Source organism: Chiloscyllium plagiosum, chromosome 12 (assembly GCF_004010195.1).
Source record: "Chiloscyllium plagiosum isolate BGI_BamShark_2017 chromosome 12, ASM401019v2, whole genome shotgun sequence".
Taxonomy (NCBI): Eukaryota; Metazoa; Chordata; class Chondrichthyes; order Orectolobiformes; family Hemiscylliidae; genus Chiloscyllium; species Chiloscyllium plagiosum.
The window spans coordinates 50,017,614-50,042,705 of NC_057721.1; the positions used below are offsets into that span (position 1 = coordinate 50,017,614).

The window sequence follows — 25,092 nt, forward strand, 5'->3', positions numbered from 1 at the left end:
TCTTAACCAAACCCTCAATTTCTTTAGTCATCCAGCATTCTCTATACCTACCAGCCTTTCCTTTCACCCTGACAGGAATATACTTTCTCTGGATTCTCGTTATATCATTTCTGAAGGCTTCCTATTTTCCAGCTGTCCCTTTAGCTGCGAACATCTACCTCCAATCAGCTTTCAAGTTGTGGCTGTACAGGACATTGGTTAGGCCACTGTTGGAATATTGTGTGCAATTCTGGTCTTCCTATCAAAAAGATGTTGTGAAACTTGAAAGGGTTCAGAAAAGATTTACAAGGATGTTGCCAGGGTTGGAGGATTTGAGCTATAGGGAGAGGCTGAACAGATTGGGGCTGTTTTCTCTGGAGTGTCAGAGGCTGAGGGGTGACCTTATAGAGGTTTACAAAATTATGAGGGGCATGGATAGCGTAAATAGGCAAAGGTTTTTCCCTGGATTCGGGGAGTCCAGAACTAGAGGGCCTAGGTTTAGGGTGAGAGGAGAAAGATATAAAAGAGACCTATGTGGCAACGTTTTCACGGAGAGGGTGGTACGTGTATGGAATGAGCTGCCAGAGGAAGTGGTGTAGGCTGGTAAAATTGCAACATTTAAGATGCATTTGGATGGGTATATAAATAGGAAGGGTTTGGAGGGATATGGGCCGGGTGCTGGCAGGTGGGACTAGATTGGGTTGGGACATCTGGTCGGCATGGACGGGTTGGACCGAACGGTCTGTTTTCATGCTGTACATCTCTATGACTCTATGAATGGAAACAGTAAATTGGGAGAAATTTTTTTCCATTTGTGAAAGTATGGTATGCCTTGCGTTTTTCCATAGCCCTCCAATTTTCCCCACTCAATTATGCTAACCTTTTGTACATCACATCTACCTTTCTTATTACTTCCTCAAAACATTTTTAAAAATCAGTGTCAAATGCATTCAAATATAGGAGAAGGTGGCACAGTAGTAATGTCACTAGGCTAGTAATACGGAAGGCAGAGCTGATATTTTAAGGATGTGAATTCAAACCACATCATAGCCTCTCGTGTAAAATCACAACCAAAGAATTGACTACCTCTGAAGCCATTTATTTTAACGCTCTAGGACGCTGGCCATCAGCTCCAGAGGACCTTTCAGGCTTTATGTCTAAGAGATTTTTCTGTTTTTCTGCAGCAGCAGCAGCAGCAGCAGCAGCAGCTCGAAGGGCGGGAGCTTGGATCAGGGGCCGGTCGCGAGCGGTGAGTCACTGATTTGAGTCTTTACATTTAACATCAGAGAACAGAGGTTTCTGAGAAATGAGGGATTTTTAAAAATTTCCCTCCACCTATGTATTCTAAACCCGACACCCTACATTTGTAGGGCCTCCCACCCAACCACCTCCTCTAACCTTAAACACAAGGGATACATCAGGTAAGCTTCTCTTCCTTTTTACTTTCTGATAAGGGGACTAGCAGGGATGGCAGGCAGGGAGAGGAATGTTCCTGCATGTTGTTTGAGATGAAGGACCCATTAGTGTCCCATCCAAGTACATCTGCAGGAAGTGCACCCAACTCTTGCTCCTCCAAGACCACGTTAGGGAACTGGAGCGGGAGCTGGGTGAACTTCAGATCATTCAGGAGGCAAAGGCTGTGATAGATAAGAGCTACAGGGAAGCAGTTACTCCTAGGCAAGAAGAGAGGTGGGTATCTGTTCAAAGGGAGAAAAACAGTCAGTCAGTGGAGGGATCCCCTATGGTCATTCCCCATAAAAGCAAGTATACCATTTTGGATACTGTTGGGAGTGGGGGGCACTTACCAGGGGCATGCAGTGGGGTACAGGTCTCTGGCACAGTCTGTCCCTGTTGCACAGAAGGGAAGGAGGGAAAGGAGGAGAGTGTTAGTCATTGGGGACTCAATAGTTAGAGGCTCAGTTAGAAGGTTTCTTGGGAACAAACAAAACTCACGATTGGTGTGTTGCTTCCCAGGTGCCAGGGTCCATGATGTCTCGGATCATGTCTTTGGGGTCCTGAAGGGAGTGGGTGACCAGCCCCAACTCATGGTCCACATAGGTACCAATGACATAGGTAGAAAGAGGGATAGGGATGTAAGGCAGGATTTCAGGGAGCTAGAGTGGAAGCTGAGAGCTAGAATAAACAGAGTTGTTATTCTGGTTTGTTACCCGTGCCACGTGAAAGCGAGGCAAGGAATAGGGAGAGATATCAGCTGAACATGTGACTGCAGGGATGGTGCAGGAGGAAGGGTTTGAGGTACATTGGTAATTGGGGCTCATTCTGGGGAAGGTGGGACTTGTACAAACAGGATGGTCTTCACTTGAACCAGAAGGGTACTAATATCCTGCGTGGGAAATTTGCTGGTGCTATTTGGGTGGGTTTAAACTAGCTCAGCAGGGGTATGGGAATCTGAGGTGTAGTAACAGTGCACAGGAGGATGAGAGTAGGGAGGGAATGGACAGGATTTCACAGTGACAGGAGTGTGCTGGCAGACAGCAAGCTGGATTGAAGTGTGTCTACTTCAACGCCAGAAATATCTGAAATACGGTAAATGAGCTTGCAGCATGGATAGGTACCTGGGACTTCGATGTTGTGGCCATTTCGGAGACATGGATAGAGCAGGGTCAGGAATGGATGTTGCAGGTTCCAGGGTTTAGACCTTTCATTAAGAACAGGCAAGGTGGTAAAAGAGGGGGAGGTGTGACCTTGTTAGTCTAGGACAGCATAACGATGGCTAAAATAACTTTTGACAAGGACTTATCTACTGAGGTAGTATGGGCTGAGGTTAGAAACAGGAGAGGAGAGGTCACACTGCTGGGAGTTTTTTTATAGGCCTCTGCAGAGTTCCAGGGCTGTAGAGGAGAGGATTGGCAAAACGATTCTGGGTAGGAGTGAAAGGAACAAGGTGGTCATTATGGGAGACATTAATTTCCCCAACATTGACTGGAAATGCTAGAACTCTAGTACGTCGGATGGATCAGTTTTTGTCCAACGTGTGCAGGAGGGTTTCCTGACACAGTATGTCGAAGGGCCGACAGGAGGGGAGGCCACATTGAATCTGGTGCTTGGTAATGAACCAGGTCAGATGTTTGATTTAGTGGCAGGTGAGCACTTTGGAAAGAGTGACCATAATTCAGTTACATTTAGTTTAGCGATGGAAGGGGATAGGAACATACCACAAGTCAAGAGTTATCGTTGGGAGAGTGGTGCTGGAAAAGCACAGCAGTTCAGGCAGCATCTGAGGAGCAGGAAAATTGATGTTTCAGGCAAAAGCACTTCATCAGGAATAGAGGCAGAGTGCCTGCAGGGTGGAGAGATAAATGAGAGGAGGGTGGGGGTGGGGAGAAAGTAGCATAGAGTACAATAGGTGAATGGGGGTGGGGATGGAGGTGATAGGTCAGGGAGGAGGGTGGAGTGGATAGGTGGGAAGGAAGATAGGCAGGTAGGACAAGTCATGGGAACAGTGCTGAGCTGGAAGTTTGGAACTGGGGTGAGGTGGGGGAAGGGGAAATGAGGAAACTGGTGAATTCCACATTGATGCCCTGGGGTTGAAGTGTTCCAAGATGGAAGATGAGGTGTTCTTCCTCCAGGCGTCGGCTGGTGAGGGAGCGGCGGTGAAGGAGGCTCAGGACCTCCATGTTCTCGGCTGAGTGGGAGGGGGAGTTGAAATGTTGGGCCACAGGGCAATATGGTTGATTGGTGCAGGTGTCCCAGAGATGTTCCCTAAAGTTCACTGCTTGGAGGCGTCCAGTCTCCCCAATGTACCGGAGACTGCATCGGGAGCAACGGGTACAATAAATGACATTGGTGGATGTGCAGGTAAGACTTTGATGGATGTGGAAGGCTCCTTTGGTGTCTTGGATGGAGGTGAGGGAGGAGGTGTGGGCAGACACAAGGAATCTGCAGAGTGATATAGTCAGGTTACAGGAGTGTGAAAAAAACTTGCCATATGGAATATAACATGGGGAAATATGAGATTATGCACTATGAAAGTGAGAATATAAGAACTGAATATTATTTAAGTAGGAAAAGACTGCAGAAAACTGCAGCACAGAGTGATGACGGTCCTAGTATATGAATTACAAAAAACTTGCATCCAAGTGTAGCACAGTGACTCAGTGGTTAGCACTGTTGCTTCACAGTGCCAGTGACCCAGGTTCAATTCCAACCTCAGGAGACTGTCTGTGTTGAGTTTGCACATTCTCCTCTGCGTGGGTTACAGGCTAAGGTAGACAGTGGGTCCGGCTGGGATGCTGGTCAGAGGGTTGATGTGGACATAATGGGCCAAGTGACCTGCTGCCAAACTGTAGGCATTCAAAGTTCCGTTAATGATAGGAAAGACAAATGAAATGTCTTTCCTATTTCAAAAGGAATGGAGTATAAAAATGTGAATGTTTTGTTTAAAACAAGCCACTGGTCAGAGTACAGCTGAAAAACTCAAGGAAGATATACCATGCTGGAGGTAGTCCAGAGACGTTTCATTAGTTTGATCCTGGGTATGGAGGGTTTTTATGAAGTGATGATGAGTAGATTGGGCCTATATTCATTGGGATTTAGGAGAATGACAAGAGACCTTATTGAAACATAAGATTCTTAGGAGATTTAACAAGAGTAGATATGGAAAGGTTGTTTTCTCTTGCAGGAGAGTCTAGGATGAGAGGGTATAATCTCAGTGTCAGGAGTCACCCATTTAAGACAGAGATGAGGAGGAATATTTTCTCTCAAAGTGGTGGATCAAATTCTTTCCCACGGAGGACTGTCAAGGCTATGTTGTTAAGTATATTCAAGGCTGAGATAAATTTTTAATCATAAAGGATTCAAGGTTTAGGGGGATAAAAAGAGAGGAAAGTGAAGTTGAGGATTTTGAGATCGGCCATGCTATCATTGATCAGCAGAGTCGACTTGATGGGCTGAATGTCCAACGTCTGTCCCTCTGCAACATTTCCTCTAATTTTCTTACCCAGTGTGTGGGCTCTGCAGCCTGTGAGTAGCAGTGACTTTAAAAACAGGAAACCGATGTAATGATTGCCATTCATAGGATACTAGAGTGCAGCTTAGAGGGAACATTGTTTAATGGTCTTATAGACTTACGTCTGGGCCAGATGTTCTGAGTTTGAGTCCCATGTCATAATAGTGTGTTCATAATGCAAGGCATAGAGGTTAATTGCCAGCTTGTAAATACTTCCAATGTGCCTGAGGATGTAAGAGTGAGAAAGTATCCTGGCCACCAGCCTGCAGAAAGCAATAGCAAACCGCTGCAGTACCTTTCCCCTGTAGTTAGATGGGACTCCATAACCCAAAGAAAATGGAAGGACAGACAGACAGATAGACAGCACAAGGATACTCAGTACTTAATGTCAAAGTCTGCAGATGATACAGAGCTTAAAAATGTAAAGAGCAATAAGCTGGACCGTAATAGATATCAGGAGAAGACAGATGGACAGATACATGGCGGATGAAATGTAATGCAGAGAAAAATGGGAGGAAGAATGTGAACTAACATGTTTGTCATTGGCCCGGTGTAAACATAAGGAGATTAAAAACTTTAAAAACAGACAGTTGCCAGTGTTGACTTTCACCCAAACTTAAATCAGTAGAGGAAATGGTCGCACAAGTTATTTTGTTTAGTCAAACAAGATGATTCACTCTTATGGGCAACCATAACGTTCATCGATATAAAGTCAAATGGCACAAATCGTATTAACTGAATCAAACCATTACTCCTAAAACATCTCAGGTTGAATAGGCTGGAGCTGTTTTCCCAGGAGCGTCGGAGGCTGAGGGGTGACCTTATAGATGTTTATAAAATCATGAGGGGCATGGATGGGATAAATAGACAAAGTCTTTTCCCTGGGGCCAGGGAGTCCAGAACTAGTGGGCATAGATTTAGGGTGAGGGGGGAAAGATATAAAAGAGACCTAAGGGACAACTTTTTCACGCAGAGGGCGTTAAATGTATGGAATGAGCTGCCAGAGGAAGTGGTGGAGGTTGGTACAATTGCAACATTGAAAAGGCATTTGGATGGGTATATGAATGGGTAGGGTTTGGAGGGATATGGGCCAAGTGGTGGCAAGTGGGACTAGATTGGGTTGGGATACCTGGTCGGCATAGACGAGTTGGATCGAAAGATCTGTTTCTGTGCTGTACATCTCTATGACTGTATGATAACTCTTGCTTTGTAGAGGCACTTGCTGTCATAGATATAAAGTGGCTCAATGTTTCTTTCTGGCCTCAGTTAACTAACATAGAAACAGTTTGCTAATCTAAAGACATGAAGGGCAGATGAGATGTACCTATGAAATATAATCAATTATATCCAATATGTATAAAAAGTAGGATACGTTTTTATATTGTTAACTCTGGACTATTTTATAGATGTAAATTGGGCCATGTCAGGCAACTCCAAAACATCAAGAGTATGAGATTCACTTAATGGAAGCAACTAAACCCACAATGCCATCTATAGAAGACCAAGGCTCACCCTATCCCGTTAGGGCCTATACCATATCTTACAATGCCCTGATTCGATTAACATTGCAATTTCCAATCACTTTTTACCTCTGTATGTTAGAAGTGCTTCATCCATAAACTCTGCAGCTTTACGGAAATGTTTGGATAGGTCAAAATCAGGAAAGTCATCAGCTTCGATTCCAAGGTATTGAATTTCCATTTTTGCATAAAAGTCTGTCTTGGTGTATACACCCGTACCATGGGCAGCATTAAGGATGTGAGTTATACCCAATCGTTTCAAACGAACCTTATTCACAGTTGCACCCCTGAAAAAACAAAATTAAAGCTTATTCCCATTTCAACCTGATTAAAATGATAATTTAGGGCATACAAGTGTATTACAGGCATCTTTGTAGAACTATGACACTTTTCACAGTAACATTATGTCAGGTGCTCTGAAAAATACACGGCTGCAAGGCCAGAACACTAGGTTATTGCTGCTCACACTCCATTCACTTTTTCTTTTATTTACAAATGGGATGTGGATATCGCTGGCTGGGTTAGCATTCACTGCCCATCTCTAATTGCCCTTGAGAAGGCGGTGGTGAGCTGCATAGCAGGATCATTTTGTTAGCAGTCTCAGAGGATAACTCGGGAGGATAACTTCCCATGCAGAAGTCAGAAAAGACAAGTGTAGCATTTTGAAATATGCCTACACAGAGCACTCATTGTTGTGGTGAACAGCCTTGTGGCAACTGCTGGAAAATATGAATCATATGGTTTGCAAGGTACAGGCAGGAATGCTCCCTTTAATGAAAAATCTTAGACATCATGTTGAGGAAACTGCAGATAAGGAGATGCACCAGCACTGTACCTTGCAAACCATATCCTTCTCAAAATAATGCCTGCCAAGTCGCTACAGAAAAGTGAAAGCAGTCCGTGAAGCTCAGAGGCAGACCTTCTAGATTGATTATAAGTATGTTCATGACAATTGTGATATAAAGCAGATTGCCTTTACTGCTTTTATTTCTGCCCCCCACTTAGAACCTTTCACTACTGATACAAGGTGAAGCTTCTTTAGCCATCAGGTCTAGGACACAAGGACTAGGTTTACCAGGATACTGCCACCAAGCTAAAATGTTTCTCCTACTACACAAATGAGTAAAGTGATATATGAGTTTTAACATTGGTGTGATACCAGATAAATAGGCTGCATATCTCAATGATTGGCAGATCATATCAAACAACTCATCCTATTGTCAGTTTGCAGCAGGTGGCAAAACAATCAAGCTCAACCAGCTTGTACTTGAAAGCATGTGATTGTGCTATTGGACAATCATTTTTTAACGAACCTAGACTGTGCTAAGAATTATACCAGAAAACAATTTCAGAATATCAGTTGGGCTCAAAGTGTGGTGTGTGCTCGAGACTACATATTTTAACACATGGGACCCTGTTATATGTAGACAGAAAGAGCTTGTACATACATTGCACCATTAGATTTGGCAAAGAAAAGTGTTATTGAAACTATTAATTTCTGCTGTATTTCCAGGGCAATACCCTGACCAGTCATAGTCTAACTGCCTGGTCTGAGAGATGAGATTGAAAGTGAATTGTTCCTGTTGCATCTCTATGCCAATGATACTTAAACCAATCAGCATCTTTCCTCTTTTGCTTTATAAGTTGGTATCAATGTTGCTTTTTGCATTCTCATTCTGATGAGTACAATCAAAACGTTTCAGCTTTGTGTCTCTATTTACAGTATTTAAGTTCTGTACTACCAACAATTAACCTTTCAATACCAACATTCCCACTTTTGCATGCTGCCTATTGTTACAGTTCCAGTCTAAGGGCACATGCTGCTCAACTACATTGCTCGTATAGGCCTCAGTCAGTCATTATTATTTTTTCATTGTAGAATAAGACACACACAATACATGAAAGGGGCTTGAAACTGATTACATTCTCCTGACTCTCCAGTCACAAACTTGCCTTCAGGAACTAACTGTACACCGGGCTGGCGGTCCCAATTTAACAACGCCATCACAGGAGCACCTTGAAGACTACCATCAGCTGGCCATTTCATTCTGTTTTCTCATCACTGTACTACTTAAAAGCAGTGCTCTATTAGCACTCAGAACACCAAAAGAATTGTCAGGAAAAGAAAAAAATACACCACATCACACAAAGGAATTGAAATGGTTGTAAGGGATATTTGATGGGCATTGTACATATTCCTCCAGTACTTGTTTAGCTGTATGGTTGATGATGAGTGTTTAATACTGGGAGCTCACAATGAAAGAGAGGAAATTAGTGAGAATGATAGGGATACAATAGTGCAGGAAGGCTTCCACTAAACAATGACCTTGAAAATGACATACATTTGACTCTGTCTTTATCTGAGGTCAGGAGCATGTTGCTATTCAAGACTGGTGTTGTGTCTTTGATCAGGCTCAACTATGGCTCCACATCTAATATTGTTGGTCCATCCCTCCTTCATTAGAACACATAATACTGAACAGTACAGCACAGGAATGGGCCCTTTGGCCCATGATGTTGTGCTGAACATGATGTCAAATTCAACTAATCCCTTCCACCTGCCCATAGTCCATACCCCTCCATTTCCTGCAATATTCATGTGCTTATCAAAAAGTCCTTTATATCATATCATATCTGCTTCCACCACCCATCCTGGCAGTGTGTTCCAGATTCCAACCATTATTGACTATCGTTGGTATATTGCTGTTGTTATTGGGCTGGCAGAGCAGTGTAGGTTGAGGAGGAACATGTTTGACATATACAAAATCATGTGAGGAATAGATAGAGCAGATAGGGTGAAACTTTTCCAATTTGTACAAGGGTCAATAACTAGGGGGCACAGTTTTAAGGTATGGAGCATAAGGTTTAGAGGAGATTTGAGGAAACTCTTTTTATATCCAAAAGGTTGTGGGTATCTGGAATGCGCTGCCTAAAAGTGTGATAGCGGTTATAACTCTCAATACCCTTAAGAAGTATTCAGATGAGCACTTGAAACACCACTGAATACAAGGCTACAGGCTGAGTGCTGGAAAATGGGATTAGAACAGATACATGCTTGATAATCAGCTTGGAAATGATGGGCCAAATGGCCTGTTTCCAAGCTGTAAAAACTCCATCACTCGATGACTCTTTAATCAAAGGCCTGTACAAAAGGTCTGAAGACATGAATTCAAAAAGATAAGTGGGGAATTTAAATTCAGTTAATTAAATAGATCCAGAATAAGAAGCTAATATCAATAAGGGTGACCATGAAGTGTTACCATTTTATCATGCGCTAGTAAATGCCATTTGTTATTGTAAAAACTCATCTGGCTTAAATTGTCTTCTAAGCAAGAAAACCTATTCTCATCAGGAATAGGATGTAAGAAACCAACTTGAAAAGGGCGTACCAATTTACACAGCAAAAGAAGAATTTCCTAACGTATCAGGCCTATAGATGATTCCAGACCTACATTAATGTGGTTAACTCTTGACTGCCTTCTAAGACTGCCTTCAGAGCACAAAAAGCAAGCACTAGGATCAACTCCAGATTTTCAGCTGTCCATATGCTGCACTTGCATCTGTTCTGTCAGAATAAGGGATCACAGTTTCAAGTTTAGATTAGATCAGATTAGATTACTTACAGTGTGGAAACAGGCCCTTCGGCCCAACAAGTCCACACCGACCCGCCAAAGCGCAACCCACCCATACCCCTACATGTACCCCTTACCTAACACTATGGGCAATTTAGCATGGCCAATTCACCTGACCTGCACATCTTTGGACTGTGGGAAGAAACCGGAGCACCCGGAGGAAACCCACGCAGACACGGGGAGAACGTGCAAACTCCACACAGTCAGTCGCCTGAGGCGGGAATTGAACCCGGGTCTCTGGCGCTGTGAGGCAGCAGTGCTAACCACTGTACACCGTGCTGCCCGTTCTTAGCCTCAATTTCCAAATTTCCTCCTCACTACCCAGGTCTCTCCAGAAACATTGCGAAACAATGTGATTAAACACCTTGTCGAGATGAAACAATGATTGAGATATACTCCTTTCAATTTACTGTCCCATATTTATGCTAATGATACGATCTTCTCTACATTGGTGAGATCAAGATTAGGTGATGATTTTGTAGCACACCTCAATTGATTAGCAAGCAAGACTCTGTTGCCTGTTATTTTAATTTTCTCCCCCTACCCCCACTCTGAACTCTTTACCCTCAGCCTCCTACACTGTTCAAATAAAGCTCAACACAAACTCCAGGTATAGCACTTCATCTTTTGATTCAACCTTTTACACTCTTATGGACTCAATACTGTTTAGAATCAGATTGTAACCTCTGCCTTCATTTTTCTTCTAAACTCCTTTATGCACAGTTCTTGTTCCATTACCATCTCAGCAAGTCTGGCAGCATCTACAGATGGATTATCAGCATCTGCTGTTTTTATTTCATTTCTAGCGTTTGCATCTTTTGTTTTCCATTACCATCTCCTTTATGTAAAAGCATAATCACTTTTGTCATGATGAAGGGCTTACGCCCGAAACGTCAATTCCCCTGCTCCTCGGAATCTGCCTAACCAGCTGTGCTTTTCCAGCGCCACACTTTTCAACTCTGATCTTCAGCATCTGCAGTCCTCACTTTGTCCATTTATTCTCTCCTTCCTTACACGCTTTTTTTTTCCCTATCTATATTTGTTTAAAGCATGATACAGTTCCAACTATTTTTCAGTTGTGAAGAATAATCATTGATCGAACAAGGAGTGTTGCTTTTCTTGATATACGTTAATAACTCCGACTTAATGTGCAGGACAAAATTTTTAAAAATTCAGATGACACAAACCTTGAATGATGAGGAAGATAGTGATAAACTTCAAGAGGATATAGGCTGGTGGAATAGGTGTATACATGTAATAGGTGAAATTTAATGCAGAGCAGTATGAAGTGATATAGTTTGGGAGGAAGACTGAGGAGAGACAATATGAAAGGCATGATTCCAAAGGGAGTGCAGGACCACAGAGACCTGGAGGTATGTGTTATAAATCATTGAAAGTGGCAGGACAAATCGAAGAGGTGGTTAAACAGACACGAGGAGTCTCGGCTTTTAGAAATAATGGGATAGAGCCAGAGGCCACAAAATTATGATGAACCTTTAGAAATTCTGGTTCAACCTCATCTGTAGTAAACTGAACAATTATGGGTAATGCGCTATTGGAAGGATGTGAATGTTTAGAGAGGATGCAAAAAGATTAATTAAGTGCCAGGATGAGGCATTTCAGTCACATAGATTGGAGGAGTGGGGACTTCTTTTCCTTAGAAAAAATTGAGAGCAGATTTGACAGAATTATTCAAAATCATGAAGGGTTGGGACTTTTTAAAAAATTCATTCTCAGGATGAGGGCATAACTGGGTTAGGCCAACATTTGTTGTCCTTCTGTAATTGCCCAGAGGATGTTAAGAGTCAATCACATTACTGTGGGTCTGGTGTCACGTATAGGCCAGACCAGGTAAGAATGGCAGTTTTCTTCCCTAAAGAGCATTAATGAAACAGATGGATTTTTCCAACACACAACAATGGATTATGGTCATCATTAAAATCTAAATCCAGATATTTATCAAATTCAAATTCCACCATCCGCCATGGCGCGATTCAAACCCAGGTCCGCAGAACATTTCCTGGGACCGTGGGCTAACAGTCCAGCGATAATACCACTAGGCCATTGCCTGCCCTGAATAGAAAGTAAGAAACTTTTCTCATTGGCAGGGGTTTGATTGATAGAGGACACTGAACGAAGGCAGGTGGGAAAAGATCCAAAGGCGATTGGAGGAAAATGTTGTTTTGCACCTGGAACATATGGGCTGAGAATGTGATGGAGGCATGTGACATCATGGCTTTCAAAAGGGGAATGGTTAAGATTCTGAAGAAAAAGAAATTGCAGGAATAGGGGTTAGAGTGAGCGTAAGGGATCAGTTGCATTGCTTTCATACAGAGACAAGCTGACAGGTTGGATATTCCTTCCATGTTGTAGTCATTGTCATGACCAGAGGACAAAGAGAATTCCCAAAGAAAATTGCTTTATCTTCTGTACTTTCAAGTTTAAGTTCTGTTTCTTTTAAAAATGGATAGTCTTACTGGTCTCATAAAATGGCAGAAGCTGAACACATGATTGTATTTCCAGAAGCTTTTGAAACCCCTGCATTGAGTAAATCAACCAATACTTCATTGTCTGGGCTTAAGAGGGGAAAAGCATTTACAATTTAAATTCCCCAGTTCCCACTTTGTTCACATCATGACTCCATGATACTATGATTCTACCTGAAAGCTCATTTTTTCTATCCACAGATGTTACCTGACCTTCTGATTTTCTCTGGTCTTATTTCAGTTCTCTGCATTTACAGTATATTACTTATTAAAACTTACTTTTCAGCTATGAAGACATTTGGCCACACCTCATCCATTAGTTCTCTGGGGGCCTCCATCTTGTGCATCAGTGCACGCTGAATGTCCATGATACAAGGAGTGTTGAATTTGCTGGTGTCATCAAACTTTATTTTCACCCGGTTATAAAGATCTTCTACCAGTAGCTGCTCAGCTGATTCCATCAGGTTTGGTGACATTGGCTCAACTTTTACTTCTTTGGGTTTCAACTCTTCAGATACAAAAGACTAAAGAATTAACATTAGATATGAAGGAACCATTTTAAAATTTAGATTGAACACTGGAGTAATGAAGCACAGACGGTATGAAATCCAAACCAAGAAACATGAAATGAATAGAACACGTAGAAACATCATCCACCACAAGACTTGTAAATAAGGATATTGTCCTAAGGAGTTTCTAATTCAGTATGTGGATGTACTACTAGAGAAGGTGCAAAATTTGACCTACTCTTGGGAAATAAGACAGGGCAGGTGACTGAGGTGTCAGTGGGGGAGCACTTTGGGTCCAGCGACCATAATTCTATTAGATTTAAAATAATGATGGAAAAGGATAGACCAGATCTAAAAGTTGAAGTTCTAAATTGGAGAAAGGCCAATCTTGACGGTATTAGGCAAGAACTTTCAAAGGCTGATTGGAGGCATATATTCGCAGGTAAAGGGACGGCTGGAAAATGGGAAGCCTTCAGAAATGAGATAACAAGAATCCAGAGAAAGTATATTCCAGTTAGGGTGAAAGGAAAGGCTGGTAGGTATAAAGAATGCTGGATGACTAAAGAAATTGAGGGTTTGGTTAAGAAAAAGAAGGAAGCATATGTCAGGTATAGACAGGATAGATCGAGTGAATCCTCAGAAGACTATAAAGGCAGTAGGAGTATACTTAAGAGGGAAATCAGGAGGGCAAAATGGGGACATGAGATAGATTTGGCAAATAGAATTAAAGGAGAATCCAAAGGGTTTTTACAAATACATTAAGGACAAAAGGATAACTTGGGAGAAAATAGGGCCCCTCAAGGATCAGCAAGGCGGCCTTTGTGTGGAGCCGCAGAAAATGGGGGAGATACGAAATAAGTATTTTGCATCAGTATTTACTGTGGAAAAGGACATGGAAGTTATAGAATGTAGGGAAATAGATGGTGACAACTTGCAAAATGTCCTTCATTACATGTTATACATTTTTTCCAGTGCATATTTGCTAATCTTCTGTTTTTTTGGTTCATTTGATGAAACAAAATGTGTGCAAGAAGTAGGACGATGCATAAAAATGGAACCTGAGTTTTCTTTTCTTTACAGTGTCTGTGTTGCAGTCTATCCTTTCTGCAGAAGCCTGGAAAACAAACATGCCAACAATTGCCCAGCTGTTGGAGACACCGTAAGTGACAAAGCACTTAGATTAGGTTTCCTGCTTGAGGAAATTTTCATAGCAATACAGCAACCATTTTTATCTTTCAGTACATGATAAAATGAAAGTTATTTGGACAACGATTAATTTTGTTACCTTATTTTGTAGATTTGTGTGTCGAATTGCCTGAATTTGTACCAGCCACATGTAAACCAGTTTGCGAATCTCCGCATAAAATGTGTGGTACTACTCTTGAAGCAAAATTCACACTCTGAAAGTGACTTTGAGGTGTACCATCGAATCCATTATTGCAAAGGAATTTCTGGTCACCACTGCCTTCAGCCAACTGCCTGATCAATGAGTCTCTGGGCATCTGTTTGTGGCTTCCCTTAGACAGACGGGTCAATGGGCTGAGAAGTGGCAGTTGGGGTTTAATTCCGTTAAATGCGAGGTGCTGCATTTTGGGAAAGCAAATCTTAGCAGGACTTATACACTTAATGGTAAGGTCCTAGGGAGTGTTGCTGAACAAAGAGACCTTGGAGTGGAGGTTCATAGCTCCTTGAAAGTGGAGTCACAGGTAAATAGGATAGTGAAGAAGGCGCTTGGCATTCCTTTATTGGTCAGAGTATTGAGTACAGGAGTTAGTAGGTCATGATGCGGCTGTACAGGACATTGGATAGGCCACTGTTGGAATATTGCGTGCAATTCTGGTCTCCTTCCTATCAGAAAGATGTTGTGAAACTTGAAAGGGTTCAGAAAAGATTTAGCAGGATATTGCCAGGGTTGGAGGATCTGAGCTACAGGGAGAGGCTGAACAGGCTAGGGCTGTTTTCCCTGGAGCATCGGATGACCTTATAGAGGTTTACAAAATTATGAGGGACATGGATAGGATAAATAAACAAAGCATTTTCCCTGGGGTCGGAGAGTCCAGAACTAGAGGGCATAGGTTTAGGGTGAGAGGGGAAAGATATAAAAGAGACCCAAGGGGCAACTTTTTCACGCAGAGGTTGGTCCATGTATGGAATGAGCTGCCAGAGGAAGTAGTGGAGGCTGGTACAATTGCAACATTTAAGAGGCATTTGGATGGGTATATGAATAGGAAGGGTTTGGAGGGATATGGGCCGGGTGCTGGCAGGTGGGACTATTTTGGGTTGGGATATCTGGTTGGCATGGACGGGTTGGACCGAAGAGTCTGTTTCCGTGCTGTACATCTCTATGACTCTACGACTGGATATAAATCTTACAAGATATCCTGGCAGATTTGAAGCAATCCATTACTCAAAGTACCATCTCATACCAAATCGAAAAGTATGTTAACATACTTCTTTCAAATACCTGTCACATTTTAAAATGTGTTATTTGACTTTCTTTCAAAATCATTGTGACTCAACAAAATAAAACACTGTGTATATTGTATTCTGTGTTTCTCCCCACAAGTCTCGGATTCTAAATTTATCTAAACTGGTTTAAGATTCTGAATTGTTTAAACATTCAAATTTTGCAGATCCTTCATAATGGATTACATTTGTACCAGTGAATTTTACCACAATATTTAAATCTGTGAGTATCAGGTCAAGTCACTTTTGAAACATGCTTCTTTCACTGGATGGCTCTCTAACTCGAACACAGGTTCCAAATATTCCAAAGTAGTCGTATATTAACTTCTCTTCAGGACTTAACGTGGAAAGATCAAATCTGTTGTGCACGTTACTTTTATATATGAAAGTAATTGTAATGATAGAAGATAAGACATGCCTGGGCCTCTTTGCAGAGGCAATAGGTGAGTTCTGATTTCTCCCATTACCCACCTGTACAAAATGTGTCTGGAATTAAAATTTGGACTGGGGATGTATTAAAATTTGACATATTTCTGGAGATAATCTAGGAACATGAGAATCTTACCTTCATTAATTATCTTGGCTGCAGCAACTGCAGAAGAGAGATGGATGGGTTCCATGAAGATGCTCTCTGTGTCTGTATCTGACATAATGGAAAATCTGTAATGAAAATCAAATACACGTTGTTTAGGTGTGAAGAATACATTTTAATATTGTTTCTTTTCCCTTCTTTCGTTGTTGCTGCTCATTTCAAACAACTCATTGTTTATTAAACTATTTAGTAGGTGACATTTACTAATCATGCTTTACCATCAGCAGCTCTTATTTAATTTAGAGGAGGTCTTACACTTCCATTTTCAGCAAGCTTTACATGTCGTGGATAGAATGCTTGTTTTTGAGTCAGGAAGTTGTGATTTCAAATCCCACGCCAGGGTTAAGCTCATTATCTAGATGGATGTTTCATTTGAATGCTGAAGGATCATTGTACTGCTAGGGCTATTGCCTTTTGGAATATACATGAAGCCAAAACAGCATGTGGTCTCAGACATATATTAAACATGCCATAGAACCATTTGAAGTGCAACAGGGGAGCTTTTCCCAAAATTATTCACAGTATGAAGATCTAATTTACAAAAAAAGGGAAATATGTTTTGTTGACACATTTTGGTGAATGTTCTTTTAAGTAAAGATTGTACAATCACAAGATTATAAGTTTATTTCTTTATCTGCTTTCAACTATTGCAAGATTTGGTACAAATAGGGGACACAGAACTACAAAACATTGACAAGGCAGAAGGAGGCCATTCAGCCCATTCTATCTATACTGGCTCTCTAAATAAACATTCTCATGCTTTCTGCACATTCTTCCTTTTCGTTAAGCAACTCATTCCCTATTGAATGCCTTAATTGAATATGCCTCCTCTACATTCTCAGGCAGTTAAACTCTCACAATCTGAAAAGTTTTACCTCTGATCACTTTTGCTTCTTTCAAAGGTAATGTTAAATCTGTGTTCTCCCATTCTCCATCTTTTTACGAGTGAAAACATTTTCTCCCTATTTACACTGTCCAGTCCCCTTCATACATTTTAATCAGATCTCTGCTAAGCTTTTACTTCACCAAGGAAACCAATCCCAATTTCTTGAATTCATTTTTATAACTGACATTCCTCATTCCTAGGACCATTCTCATAAACCACTTCTGACATCTCTCCAATGCCTTCCCATCCTTCATTGCAGTACAAGAACTGAATGTAATACTCCAGCTAAGGTAGAACTATTGGCTTATATCAACCTCAATATGACTTCCAGCTCTTGTACTGCATGCTCATGTATAACAAAGAAAACAAAAATATCTCAATCCTAAAAGGCCACACCAAATTTTAGAACAGAGCATTTAGTTCTGGATTCTCCATAATTCAATCAAGTCACTGGTCATTTTTCGAAACTCCAGTCTATCCAACTTTCCCTCACAAGACAACCCACTTGTTCCTGCTATGAATCTAGTAAAACACCTCTTAGAAACCTCTGATACATTTACATCCTTTTTTAAATTAGGTGACCAAAACTGTGCACCATATTGAAGTTGTGGTCTCATCAAATCGCTGTATATCTGAAGCACAACAGCCTTACTTTTATGTTCAATTCCTCTCATAATAAAGGAAAACATATTGATTATAGGGTATAGCTGCAGACTAACTTTTTGTAACTCATGCACTAGAATACCTAAAATCCCTCTGTTCTTTAGAATTCTAGTTATTCTCTATTAAAGTAATCCTTTGCATTTTTGTTTTTCCCGCAAAGTGAACAACTTCACATGTTCTTGAAATAACTCCAGAGGGAATTATCCCGATACCCCTTTATTTACACACGCAGAGTCCTTGACACTGATCCAGCTTCCTTAGAGCCAGCTCTCACAGTGAACAGAATCTCTGACCCTCCTATTTATATCTGTCAGACAGGGCTCCCTGATTAGGACCAGATTAACAGCCCCGATCAGGGAATACATATTCTATGTGGTCCACCAGGCTGATCTTGTTAAAATCACTCACATTTTCACATTATGTTCCATCTCCCAGATGTTTCCTCAATCTTTCAATCTATATCTTTCTGCAACCTCCTTATGCCCTCATCTGTGAATTTAGCTACCATACTCTTCACTCCGCTTATCAAAGTTATTGATGTAAACTGTGGGAAGTTGATGTCCGAGCACAGATCCTTGCAGGATTTTATTTGTCAATCAGACAAGAACCCATTTATGTATTCTCTTTGTCTCTATTCTCCAGCTAATCTACAATCAATGCCAATATGTTACCCCTTACACCATGCACTTTTGTTTTGTGCACTAACCTTTAATGTGGCACTTTATCATTTGCCTTCTGGGAATGCAAGTACTGTATATCTACAGGCTCCCTTTACCCACAGTACAGGTTACTTCTACAAAGAAACCTAATAACTTGTTTAAATATGTTTTAACTTTGACAAAACTACGTACACTGTTCAGCATTACCTTGAGTTTTCTACATGTGCAGCTATAATCTTATTGATCAATTTTAAGATCTTCCTAATGACAGACACCACCTAACTAGTCTACAATTCTTGCTTTCCTCTGTGCCCCAAGATTAAATAGAAAGGGTACATTTGCTACTTTCCAGTCTGATAGGCCTTTCATGAGTCAAGGGAGGTTTGAAAAATTAACACCATCACATCAACTAGTTCATTGACTACAATCGTCTCTTTTAAGATCCTAGCATGAAGATCTTAGCAATTTGTCAGCCTGTAGCTCCATGTTTCCTTAGTAAATCTTCCTTCATGACTGTAATTTCAGTAAGTTTCTCTGTCCCTTTCACCTCCTGACTCACAGTCACTACTGGAATGCTTTTCATATTCTCTGTTGCGAAGATAGAAATAAAATATTTGTTCATTTCATATGCCCTTTCTTTATCATCTACTACAAACTTTCCATTTTCACTCTGTAGAAGACCAACACTCACTTTACTCATTATTTTCCTTTTTAAATTCTAGTAGAAATTCTTGTTGTCCATTTTACATTCCTTTATCTTCTTCTCATGCTGTAATTTCCTCCTCCTGATTAATCTTTCAGTCATTTTCTTTTGCTCTTTATATTCTGACCAATCATTATTGCGCACTTATATGCTTTTTCCTTAGCTTTTCTAACTTCTTTCATTAAATACAGTTAGTGGGTGCTCCCATTAGAATTTTTCTTTGTAGTAAGGCTGACTGCATGCAGTTGTTCAGTAAGAAAATCATTTTTAAGACTATGTAAAAATTGAATTTGGTTTGTAATCAGCTCTAAACTGAAATCTATAGTTTAAATGATATAGTTGCCACCTTAAGCTGAGGTTTTTCAAGGATTCCAGTGAAAGAATAGCTTAGATTGAGCCAAATAGCCCCTGTGTGTTGGGAGCATATAAAGTTAAGTAACTTAATCTGATTTAGCCCTTGAGTACAATGTACAACAGAGTTCTCGAGTCAAATGATTTAGAGAGTGAATGGAGGAAGGGAAAGAAATTGTTTCTGTTGCTTCTTTTTTTTGTCTAATTTTTTTCAACCTCCACAAATTGATTCTTACTGCTTCAGAAGAAGAAGCTGGTTAATTGATGAGCATCTAAAGTGAATAAGTGTTATTCTATTCCTAAGGTTGAAAATTATCCAGTGGCTCTTGGAAAGATTACTAAAATATATTAAAACATAACAAAATATAAAGTTAAACTCAATAACTAAGTAGCTCCTGATAACACATTAGGAATAGCAGAACAGGTGATGTGTCACAGCTGCAGCATGTGGGAGTTACTGGATACAGGCTGGCCCAAAGCAAACAGATCAGCAGCAAGTGTTTGAAGTTCGAGCAGCTGGAGGCTGAAATGTAGACAGTGCAATACATTGGGAAGGAGGAGAGTTAGCTGGATTATTTGTATAGGACACAGTCACACCTCTTGGGATTGATTCGTTTGTTTTGCTTAGTAATCAGGGCCAGGAGAATGCGACTGCAAGTGAGGAAAGTAAAGACACCCAGAAGGCAGAAGTAAAGAAGCCTCAGTCTTTGCAATTGTGCAGCATGTTTGGGGTTCTTCCAGTTTGTCTGGATGGCAAAGAGGGCTTCAGAGGGATGAGTACAGGAAGCCATTCAAAAGGGGCAACTAAGATGAGATATACTGGAATTGGTGTATTCACTAGGTTGCCTTCATGTATGGAGGGATTTTCTTCTGGGGTGAGTTGAGGAGATTGGGCTCATATTTAGTGCCATTTAGAAGAATTCTCAGTGACCTTATTGAAACATATAATGTTATCAGAGAGCTTGATAGGGTTAATGCAGAGAGGTTGTTTCGCCTTGTGGGAGAGTCCAGGACCAGAGGGCATAATCTCAGAGCCAGTCATCATCCATTTAAGATAGAGCTGAGGAGGAATATCTTCTCTGACGGTAGTGAATCTGTAGAATTCTTCACTGCAGAGGATTGTCCAGGCTGGTTCATTAAATGTATTCAAGACTGAGACAGACAGATTTTTAATCAGCAAGGGAACGAAGGGTTAGAGGAAAAAGAGAGGAAATGGAATTGAGGATTATCAAATCAGCCATGATCTCATTGAATAGTGGAGTAGACCTGATGGACTGAATGGTGTACTTCTCCTATATTTTATGCATGAATGATCCATCTCCTGTGCTAAATTAGAAATATTAAAAACAGTATCAAACTTAAAGAGAAAGCATATAGTTGTGCAAAAATAAGTGGCAGGTCAGAAGATTGGGTGGATTATCAAAAACAGCAAAGGATAACAAAAAAAATTAGTATTGAGGGAAACATTAATGCATGAGGGAAACTAGTGAGAACAATAAAAATGGACAACAAGAATTTCTATAAATATTTAAGGATGAAAAACAAAAACAAAGTGAGCATAGGTCCTATAAAAATTCAGATTGGAAAATTAATGATGGAAAATAAGGAAATGGTAGAAAATGGTCCCTTATTTAAGAAATATTGGAGGCAGTTCAGAGAAGGTTCACCAGTCTGATCCCTAGTATAGAGGAATTGTCTTATGAGCAAAGTTTAAACAGGTTGGGTCTCTACTCACTGGAGTTCAGAAGAATCAGAGGTGATCCCTTTGAGATAGAGAGGATTCTTAAGGGGCTTGACGGGATAAATGTTACCTCTCATGGGACAGTCTAGAACCAGACGGCACAGTCTCAGAATTACAGAATGCCAATTTAAGATTGAGATGCAGAAGAACTTCTTCTCTCAGAGGGTTGAGTGTCTTTGGAAAGCCTTACCACAGAGAGCTGTGGAGGTAAAGTCTTATGGTAAAGTATATATTTAAGGCTGAGATAGATATGTAGATCCTTGATCAGTCAGGGAATCCAGGACTATGGAGAAAGGCCAGGAAAAGGAAGTGAGGAGTGTCAGATCAGCCATGATCTTATTGAACGGTGGAGGAGGCTCGAGGAGCTGGACCACCTACTTCTGTTCCTATTTCCTGTAGTCTTATGGGCTAATTGAACAGGACAGTACAGCAGTCTTCACTATAGAAGATACAAGTAACATCACAGAGGCAGTGCTGAGTTATGAAATGGAGGGAAAAAGAAACTGAGGAAAATCACAATCATCAGAGAAGTGGCTCTGAGTAAATTGTGGGCTGGCAAATGCCTGGGTCCTGAAGAATACTATTCTAGTCTTAAAAGAAGTGACTAGTGAGATAATTGATGTATTGGTTTTAATTTTCCAAACTTTAGATTCAAGGACAGTCGAATTAAATTGGAAGATAGTGAATAACAATGTTATTCAAAAAGGAAGACAGAAAGCAGGAACCAGCCGGTTAGCTTAACCTATGTCACAGGGAAAATAATAGAAGCTATGATTAAAAATGTTATACCAAAGCAGTTAGAGAAGTTCAAGTTAATAAGGCAGAGTCAACATGGTTTTGTTAAAGGGGAGTAATGTTTAACTAGTCTATTAGAGTTCACTGAAGGGGTAAAATGTGCTGTGGATAAAGATGGATATACTGTACTTACATTTTGAGAAGATATTTGATAAAGACCTATCCCTGATAACCCTTGATTCCCCTGCATAAGCATCTGTAAAGCTCTGCCTTAACAGTATTTGATGACCCCACCTCCACCGCCTTCTGAGACAGACAGTCAAACCCTCAGAAAAAAAATCTCGTTATCTCTGTCCAAAAGGGCGACCCCTAATTTTAATGCAGTTCCCCCGCTTCAGGATTCACCCACAACAGAGATCACCCTTTCCATATCCACCTTGTCATGTCCATTCAGAACCTTATACACTTCAATTAAGCCATTCCTATTCTTCTAAACTCACATGTAAACAAGCCCTACCTGTCAAATCTATCCTCATAAGACAATTTATTCATTTCATAAACTTCTTCTGAACTGCTTCCAGTGGATTTACGTCCTTCCTTAAATAAGGAAACCAAAACTGCACACTATATTTGAGAAGTGGTTTCACATTGCTTTGTATAACCAAAGTAGAACATGTTTACTTTTATGTTCAATTCCTCTTGTAATAAAGGGCACCATCCCAATAGCCTTCTTGATTACATGCAGAACCTGCACACTAACCTTTTTAGATTAGTATGCCAGAACATCTAAATCTCTCTCAGCCTCAGAACTCAGCAATCTTTCCCTGTTTAAGTAATACGCTGTTTTCTTTTTTTGTTCTTCCTGCCAAAGTGAACAATATCACACTTTTACACATAATACTCCAACTGCACATTCATTCAACCTATCTATATCCATCTAGAACTTTCTATATCTTCTTCAAAACATAGCTTCCTACCAATCTCAATGTTGCCTGTAAATTTAGCTACTGTGCTTTCATTCCATCTAAGTCATTGATGTAAATTGTAAAAAGTTAAGGACCCACCATGGACCCATGTGGAACTTCATTTGTCATATCCTGCCAATCAGATAAAGACTCATTATGCATCCACTGTACTTGCTGCCAGGCAGCTAATCTTCCATCAATGCAAATATGTTTCCCCACACACAATGAACTTTAATTTTCTGCAATAATCTCAAAAGTGGCACCTTATCAAATGTGTTATGTAAATCTAAGTATGGTACATCTCTCAATGGCCAGTTCTGTCTATGTGGCAGCCTGGCTCAAGGCCCAGTCAGAGAATAACGACTTTATTGTTGCTGTGTGAACAGTCAAATTAAGGCAAATTTCTTAACTTGGCAGAATCAATTATGTTGCCTTGTTATCCACATGTGAGTGTAAGTTGCACTATCCCTGGTTGTGGGTAAAGGTGAATTGAAATTTGTTATTAGCGGGCTTCTGTGACACAGTGGTAATGTTCCTACCTCTAAGCCAGGAGGCGCAGGTTCAATTCTCACCTGCACAAGAGGTGTGTTTTAATATCTGTGACCAGGTTAATTAGAAAATATCCAGTACATCTCTAGGCTTTTCTTTTTCCACAGCACATGTTACTCTGCCATGCTGACTCTTCCAACTACCCTTGCGTTTTTCTAAGTTCACAGCCATAATCTCTTTAACAATTGATTCTAACACTTTCCCCGTGATAGATGTCAGGCTAACTTGCTGTAGTTTCATTCCTTCCTTCTTGAACACAGGAATTATATTTGCAACTTTCCAGTCAGATTTCCGTGTCCTGAATACAAGGAAGTTTGGAAAATTAATCCACTACTGCATTCTTAAGGCCCTAGGATGACTTTCCAGGAAAGCATTAGCAAGAGTCGAGATGTTTCTCCATGTGGTACCTTTATTCTACAAGCCTATCACAGAATTGCTGTAACTTTGCTGCTGAAGGGCTTTAGACCTTTGATGTCACACACTATGAAAAGAAAATCCCACCATAATTGTGTATGTGTGAAGAATTGTATGTGCCGTTATAATTATAGAATCGTGCAGAACAGAAGAGGCCCTTCAGTCAATCAACTTCATATTGTCAAAAATATACTACCACCTTCCTGCATTCATAGAAAATATGTCTTTTATTCAGAAATAATCAACAGCTGCACTACCAAACAATTATTTATTCATTAGATAAATTTAAATTCACAATGCTACAGAGGTGGGATTTGAACTTGCAACTTCAGAACATTACAGCAGTTACTAATCCAGGAATATCACTACCATGCTACCATGCTCTGAAAGTAGGTTGGTTACGCCAGACACTGCCCATTCCCGATGAAGTTCTTTTGCCCGAAACGTCGATTTTCGTGCTTCTCGGATGCTGCCTGACCTGCTGTGCTTTTCCACCACTCTAATCTAAATTCTGGTTTCCAGTATCTGCAGTCCTCACTACTGCCTCATGGTTCATACATACTGGCACGACACTTTCAGTGCTTGTCCTTATTGCTCAGTGCATTAATATAGGAGTTGGGTGGTCATGTTGTGACTGTACAGGACATTGGTTTAGCCACTTTTGGAGTATTGCATGCAATTCTGGTCTCCCTGGATTAGGAAAAATGTTGTGGAAACTGAAAGGATTCAGAAAAGACTTATGAGGATGTTGCCAGGGTTGGAGGGTTTGAGTGATAGGGAGAGGCTGAATAGGCTGGGGCTGTTTTCCCTGGAGTGTCGGAGGCTGAGGGGTGACCTAATAGAAGTTTATAAAATCATGAGGGGCATAGGGTCATAGAGATGTATAGCACGTAAACAGACTCTTCGGTCCAACCTGTCCATGCCAACCAGATATCCCAACCCAAAATAGTCCCACCTGCCAGCACCCGGCCCATATCCCTCCAAACCCTTCCTATTCATATACCCATCCAAATGCCTCTTAAATGTTGCAATTGTACCAGCCTCCACCACTTCCTCTGGCAGCTCGTTCCATACACATACCACCCTCTGCGTGAAAAAGTTGCCCCTTAGGTCTCTTTTATATCTTTCCCCTTTCACCCTAAACCTATGGCCTCTCGTTCTGGACTTCCCGACCCCAGGGAAAAGACTTTTGTCTATTTACCCTATCCATGCCCCTCATAATTTTGTAAACCTCTATAAGCTCACCCCTCAGCCTCCGACGCTCCAGGGAAAA

General features: G+C 40.9%; 1 protein-coding gene across 3 annotated transcripts in view; it reads right to left on the reverse strand.

Annotated features, from left to right (window-relative positions):
• Positions 1 to 25,092, reverse strand: part of dusp27 (dual specificity phosphatase 27) — a 47,801-nt gene that overhangs the window by 5,926 nt on the left and 16,783 nt on the right. For all 3 annotated transcript variants that reach the window (XM_043701020.1, XM_043701021.1, XM_043701019.1), the window contains exons 3-5: positions 16,127 to 16,221; positions 12,866 to 13,094; positions 6,538 to 6,755 (exon numbers count right to left, since the gene is read on the reverse strand). In XM_043701020.1, coding sequence (XP_043556955.1) covers positions 6,538 to 6,755; positions 12,866 to 13,094; positions 16,127 to 16,221 — 542 coding nt within the window. The remainder of the gene's footprint in view (positions 1 to 6,537; positions 6,756 to 12,865; positions 13,095 to 16,126; positions 16,222 to 25,092) is intronic.